A 7,185-nucleotide genomic window follows, 5' to 3' on the forward strand; every position below is an offset into this window, starting at 1 on the left:
GACCCACAACTGCCCCCCAAAACCAACCCACCCCATTTAACCCCTCTGGGACCCACAACTGCCCCCCAAAACCAACCCACCCCATTTAACCCCTCCAGGACCCACAGTTCCCCCCCAGACCCACAACTGCCCCCCAAAACCAACCCAACCCATTTAACCCATCCAGGACCCACAGTTCCCCCCCCCAGACCCACAACTGCTCCCCCCAGACCCACAACTGCTCCCCCAAAACCAACCCACCCCATTTAACCCCTCTGGGACCCACAGTTCCCCCCCCAGACCCACAACTGCCCCCCAAAACCAACCCACCCCATTTAACCCCTCTGGGACCCACAGTTCCCCCCCAGACCCACAACTGCTCCCCCCAGACCCACAACTGCCCCCCCCAGACCCACAACTGCTCCCCCCAGACCCACAACTGCTCCCCAAAACCAACCCACCCCATTTAACCCCTCCAGGACCCACAGTTCACCCCCCAGACCCACAACTGCCCCCCAAAACCAACCCACCCCATTTAACCCCTCTGGGACCCACAGTTCCCCCCCAGACCCACAACTGCTCCCCAACTGCCCCCCCAGACCCACAACTGCTCCCCCCAGACCCACAACTGCTCCCCAAAACCAACCCACCCCATTTAACCCCTCCAGGACCCACAGTTCCTCCCCCCAGACCCACAACTGCCCCCCAAAACCAACCCAACCCATTTAATCCCCCCAGACCCACAACTGCCCCCCAAAACCAACCCACCCCATTTAACCCCTCCAGGACCCACAACTGCCCCCCCCAGACCCACAACTGCTCCCCCAAAACCAACCCACCCCATTTAACACCTCCAGGACCCACAGTTCACCCCCCCCCACAACTGCTCCCCCCAGACCCACAACTGCTCCCCCCAGACCCACAACTGCCCCCCAAAACCAACCCACCCCATTTAACCCCTCCAGGACCCACAGCTGCTCCCCCCAGACCCACAACTGCTCCCCCAAAACCAACCCACCCCATTTAACCCCTCCAGGACCCACAGTTCCCCCCCCAGACCCACAACTGCTCCCCCCAGACCCACAACTGCTCCCCCCAGACCCACAACTGCCCCCCAAAACCAACCCACCCCATTTAACCCCTCCAGGACCCACAGTTCCCCCCCCCAGACCCACAACTGCCCCCCAAAACCAACCCACCCCATTTAACCCCATCCTAGGACCCACAGTTGCTCCCCTCAGACCCACAACTGCCCCCCCCAAACCACCCCCCCAAGAACCACAACTGCCCCCCACCAAGAATCACCCCCCCTTTAATGCCCCATAGGACCCCAAAGCCCCCTCCAAACCCCACCCTCGGCCCCTTTAACCCCCCCAAGGACCCACAATTTCCCTCCCCCCCCCAAACTACCCCCATCACCCCATTTATCTCCTCCTAGGACCCACAACTGCCCCCCCAAAACCACCCCCCGTTAAACCCCCTAAGACCCACAACTGCCCCCCCAAAACCACCCCCCGTTAAACCCCCTAAGACCCACAACTGCCCCCCCAAAACCACCCCCCGTTAAACCCCCTAAGACCCACAACTGCCCCCCCAAAACCACCCCCCGTTAAACCCCCTAAGACCCACAACTGCCCCCCCAAAACCACCCCCCGTTAAACCCCCTAAGACCCACAACTGCCCCCCCAAAACCACCCCCCGCTGCCCCCCCAAAACCACCCCCCTGTTAAACCCCCTAAGACCCACAACTGCCCCCCCAAAACCACCCCTCTTAAACCCCCTAAGACCCACAACTGCCCCCCCAAAACCACCCCCCGTTAAACCCCCTAAGACCCACAACTGCCCCCCCAAAACCACCCCCCGTTAAACCCCCTAAGACCCACAACTGCCCCCCCAAAACCACCCCCCCGTTAAACCCCCTAAGACCCACAACTGCCCCCCCAAAACCACCCCCCGTTAAACCCCCTAAGACCCACAACTGCCCCCCCAAAACCACCCCCCGTTAAACCCCCTAAGACCCACAACTGCCCCCCCAAAACCACCCCCCGTTAAACCCCCTAAAACCCACAACTGCCCCCCCAAAACCACCCCCCGTTAAACCCCCTAAGACCCACAACTGCCCCCCCCAAAACCACCCCCTGTTAAACCCCCTAAGACCCACAACTGCCCCCCCAAAACCACCCCCCGTTAAACCCCCTAAGACCCACAACTGCCCCCCAAGATCACCCCCACCCCCTCTAACCCCCCCATGACCCCCAATTCCCCCCTCACAGCCCCCCCTTTGGGACCTCATCCCCCCCCCATTAACGCGGATACAGCTCCAGCCCCTCCGTGTCCGCCGCCATCTTGGCTCCTCCAGGCCGCGCCCACTTCCGGCGCGCCGCTCTGCCCCCTCGTCTCGTTGGTTGGCGGCGGCGGCCGGTGCCGCTCTGCCCCCTCGTCTCGTTGGTTGGCGGCGGCGGCCGGTGCCGCTCTGGCCTCTCGGTCCTCCCGGGGCTCGGGTCCCGCCGGTGCCGCCGGTGCCGCTCTGGGCTCTCGGTGCCGCCGGTGCCGCCGGTGCCGCCATGTTGGTGACGGTGAAGGCGCTGCAGGGCCGCGAGTGCAGCATCGAGGTGGGGGGGAGGAAGGGCCCCTATGGAGGGGGGGGTCATAGAGAGGAGCCGCTCTAGGCCCAACCGCGGGGGTTGGAGGACCCCTATTGGGGGGGTTGGGCTGATTCCGGGGGTTTTTGGGTGTTTTTGGGCTGATTCCGGGGGTTTTTGGGTGTTTTGGGGCTGATTCCGGGGGGTTTTGGGTGTTTTTGGGCTGATTCCGGGGGTTTTTGGGTGTTTTTGGGCTGATTCCGGGGGTTTTTGGGTGTTTTTGGGCTGATTCCGGGGGTTTTTGGGTGTTTTTGGGCTGATTCCGGGGGTTTTTGGGTGTTTTTGGGCTGATTCCGGGGGGTTTTGGGTGTTTTTGGGCTGATTCCGGGGGTTTTTGGGTGTTTTTGGGGCTGATTCCGGTTTTTGGTGTTTTGGGACGGGGGGGGGTTTTTGGGTGTTTTTGGGCTGATTCCGGTTTTTTTTGGGTGTTTTTGGGCTGATTCCGGGGGTTTTTGGGTGTTTTTGGGCTGATTCCGGGGGTTTTTTATGTGTTTTTGGGCTGATTTCAGGTGTTTTTTGGTGTTTTTGGGCTGTTTTGGGGCTGATTTCGGGTGTTTTTGGACTGATTCCGGGGTTTTTGGGTGTTTTTGGGCTGATTCCGGGTTTTTTTGGACTGACTACGGGTGGTTTTGGGTGATTTTGGACAGATTCCGGGTGTCTGGGGAGTTTTGGGGCTGATTTCGGATTTTTTTTGGACTGATTTTGGGTGGTTTTGGCTAATTTTGGGCTGATTTCGGGTGTTTTGGGGCTGATTTCGGGTGTTTTGGGGTGATTTTGGACAGATTCCGGGTGTCTGGGGAGTTTTGGGGCTGATTTCGGGTTTTTTTTTGACTGACTACGGGTGGGTTTGGTTTTGGGGGTTTTGGGGCTGATTTCGGGTGTTTTTGGACTGAATCCGTGTGGTTTTGGGTGTATTTGGGCTGATTTCGTTTTTTTTGGGGACTGACTACAGGTGGTTTTGGGTGTTTTTGGGCTGATTTCAGGTGTTTTTGGGGGGTTGGGGGTTTTGGGGCTGATTTCAGGAGTTTTTGGACTGAATTCGTGTGGTTTTGGGTGTATTTGGGCTGTTTTCGTTTTTTTTTTGGACTGACTACAGGTGGTTTTGGGTGTTTTAGGGCTGATTTCGGGGTTTTTGGACAATTTGTGTGTTTTTGGGTGTATTTGGGCTGATTCCGTTTTTTTTTTGGACTGACTACGGGTGGTTTTGGACTGATTCCGGGTGTTTTTGGGTGTTTTTCGACTGATTTCTGGTGGTTTTGGGTGTTTTGGGGCTGATTTCAGGTGTTTTCGGAGTGATTTCGGGTGGTTTTGGCTGTTTTGGGGCTGATTTCAGGTGTTTTGGGGCTGATTTCAGGTGTTTTGGGGCTGATTTCGCGTGTTTTGGGGCTGATTTCGGGTGTTTTGGGACTGATTTGGGGTGGTTTTGGGTGTATTTGGGCTGATTTTGGTTTTCTTTTGGTCTGACTACGGGTGGTTTTGGGTGTTTTGGGGCTGATTTCGGGTGTTTTTGGGTGTTTTGGGGCTGATTTCAGGTGTTTTGGGGCTGTTTTGGGGCTGATTTCAGGTGTTTTGGGGCTGATTTCGGGTGTTTTTGGCTGTTTTGGGGCTGATTTCGGGTGTTTTGGGGCTGATTTCGGGTGTTTTGGGGCTGATTTCGGGTGTTTTGGGGCTGATTTCGGGTGTTTTGGGACTGATTTGGGGTGGTTTTGGCTGTTTTGGGGCTGATTTCGGGTGTTTTGGGGCTGATTTCGGGTGTTTTGGGGCTGATTTCAGGTGTTTGGGGACTGATTTGGGGTGTTTTTGGCTGTTTTGGGACTGATTTGGGGAGTTTTGGGGCTCCCTCCAGGTGTCCCCGCACGAGGACGTGGCCGCGCTCCGGCTCTTGGTGGCCGAGCGGCTCCAGGTGCCAGTGGAGCAGCAGCGGCTCCTGTACAGGGGCAAGGCCCTGGCGGGTGAGGGGGCAATGGGGGTAAAGGGGGCAATGGGGGGGAATAGGGGCAATGGGGGGAATAGGGGTGATGTGGGCAATGGGGGCAATGGGGGGCAATGGGGGGGAATCGGGGCAATGGGGATAATCGGGGCAATGGGGGGCAATGGGGGGTAAAGGGGGCAATGGGGGGGAATAGGGGCAATGGGGATAATCGGGGTGATGTGGGCAATGGGGGCAATGGGGGGCAATGGGGGGGCCTGAAAAGGGTTTGGGGGGGTCCTGATGGGGGTTAAAGGGGTTTTGGGGGGGGGTTGAAGGGGTGAAGGGAGCGGTTTGGGGGGGCGCTGAAGGTGATTTGGGACTGAAAGGGGGTAAAGGGAGATTTTGGGTGGAACGAAGGGGTTTTGGGGGGCGTAAAACGGGGCTTCTGGGGGGATTAAAAGGGTTTTGGGTGGATTAAAGGGGTTTTGGGTGGGTTAAAGGGGGTTCGGGGGGGTTAAAGGCGGTTTTGGGGTGTTAAAGGGATTTTGGGGGGGGGTTAAACGGGTTTTGGGTGGATTTCAGGGGGTTCGGGGGGGTTAAAGGCGGTTTTGGGGTGTTAAAGGGATTTTTGGGGGGTTAAACGGGTTTTGGGTGGATTAAAGGGGGTTCGGGGGGGTTAAAGGCGGTTTTGGGGTGTTAAAGGGATTTTGGGGGGGGTTAAACGGGTTTTGGGTGGATTTCAGGGGTTCTGGGGTGGGATAGGAGGTGTTGCGGGGGGGGTGATCCGGATTTGGGCTCAGAAATGGCGATTTTGGGTGTTTTTGGGTGCTCCCCCCCCAGACGGACGCCGTCTCTCCGAGTACAGCATCGGGCCCTCGGCGCGCATCAACCTGGTGCTGAAGCCGCCGGGGGGCGGGGCCAAGGGCGGCGGGGGGGCGGGGCCTGAGAGCCCGCCCAGCCCCCCCCCGGAGGAGCTGGGGGTGCCCCCCCCTTGCCTCGCCCCCGGGGGGGCCCTGGCGCAGGTCCTGGCCCGGCACTTTGGGGTGCAGGAGGGGGCGAGGGTCCTGCAGCAGCTGCAGAAGGTGGGGGGGCAATGGGGGGTGCGGGGGGGGGTGGGGGGATCTATGGGGGGGGCAATGGGGGGGGTTGGGGGGATCTATGGGGGGGCAATGGGGGGTGATCTATGGGGGGGCAATGGGGGGTGCGGGGGTTGGGGGGATCTATGGGGAGGTCAATGGGGGGTGCGGGGGGGGATCTATGGGGGGGTCAATGGGGGGTGCGGGGGGGGGTGGGGGGATCTATGGGGGGGTCAATGGGGGGTGCGGGGGGGGTTGGGGGGATCTATGGGGGGGGCAATGGGGGGTGTTAATGGGGGGGTTAATGGGGGGGTCAATGGGGGGTGCGGGGGGGGGGTTGGGGGGTCAATGGGGGGTATGGGGGGGGGTGGGGGATCTATGGGGAGGTCAATGGGGGGTGCGGGGGTTGGGGGGATCTATGGGGGGGTCAATGGGGGGTGCGGGGGTTGGGGGGATCTATGGGGGGTCAATGGGGGGGCGGGGGGGGTTGGGGGATCTATGGGGGTGTCAATGGGGGGCAATGGGGGGGTTGGGGGGATCTATGGGGGGGCAATGGGGGGTGGGGGGGGGGGGTGGGGGATCTATGGGGTTCAATGGGGGTGCGGGGGGGGTTGGGGGGATCTATGGGGGGTCTATGGGGGGTAATGGGGGATCTATGGGGGGATCTATGGGGGGGGCAATGGGGGGGTTGGGGGATCTATGGGGGGGGTTAATGGGGATCTATGGGGTTAATGGGGATCTATGGGGGGTAATGGGGGGTGCGGGGGGGGTTGGGGGGATCTATGGGGGGGCAATGGGGGGTGCGGGGGGGGTTGGGGGGATCTATGGGGGGGTCAATGGGGGGTGTGGGGGGGGTTGGGGGGATCTATGGGGGGGGAATGGGGGGTACGTGGGGGGTCGGGGGGTCCATGGGGGGGTTTGAGGGGGGCTTTGTGGGTGTCCATGTGGGGGGCTCCATAGGGGGCTCCATGGTGGGGGTTTTGAGGGGGGGTTGCGGGGCCCATGGTTGGGGTTGTGGGGGGATTTTAGGGTTTAGGGGGGTCCATTTGGGGGGTTTGGGAGGGGGGTTCATGGGAAGGTCTGTGGGGGGGTTTAGGGGGTCCACTGAGGGGGGGTGGGGGATCCATGGGGGTGGTTTTGGGGGTGCTGTTGTTTGGGGGGCTCAATGGGGGGGTTAAATCAGCCCCCCCCCCCCAGGACTATGCTCAGTCCCTGCGCGGGCTCAGCCTGGACGACCTGGAGCGGCTGGGAACGAGGCTGCTGCACCCGGAGGGCGGGGCCGAGGCTGGCTCCGCCCCCTCCACCAGCCCCGCCCCTTCACAGCCGACCACGCCCCTCACCCCCTGACCCCGCCCATCAGAAAAGGGCGTCGCCCCTTGGTCCCGCCCCTTCCGTGACCGCGCCCCCTCCGTTTAAAGGGGCCGAACCCCATTAAAGGCCCCATTTTGGGTTTTTCTTTGGGTGGTTTTCTGTGTTTCTGGCGTCTTTGGGCCGGTTTTGGGCTGTTTTACCCGGTTTTGGGGTGTTTTACCCGGTTTTGGGCTGTTTTACCCGGTTTTGGGCTGTTTTACCTGGT

At 60.6% G+C, this 7,185-nt stretch overlaps 1 protein-coding gene across 1 annotated transcript; it reads left to right on the plus strand.

The window, feature by feature from the left end:
• The first annotated feature begins 2,497 nt into the window (after nt 1-2,497).
• On the plus strand, nt 2,498-7,059 carry UBL4A (ubiquitin like 4A). The gene is made up of 4 exons (XM_062622769.1): nt 2,498-2,591; nt 4,468-4,573; nt 5,374-5,615; nt 6,807-7,059. The coding sequence occupies exons 1-4, from the start codon at nt 2,544-2,546 to the stop codon at nt 6,954-6,956; spliced, it is 546 nt and encodes a 181-aa protein (XP_062478753.1). The 5' UTR covers nt 2,498-2,543; the 3' UTR covers nt 6,957-7,059.
• The last annotated feature ends 126 nt before the right edge of the window (nt 7,060-7,185 follow it).

The sequence above is a fragment of the Pezoporus occidentalis genome, unplaced genomic scaffold (genome assembly GCF_034315485.1).
Source record: "Pezoporus occidentalis ecotype Australia unplaced genomic scaffold, CSIRO_AGI_Poc_V1 ctg2460, whole genome shotgun sequence".
Taxonomy (NCBI): domain Eukaryota; kingdom Metazoa; phylum Chordata; class Aves; order Psittaciformes; family Psittacidae; genus Pezoporus; species Pezoporus occidentalis.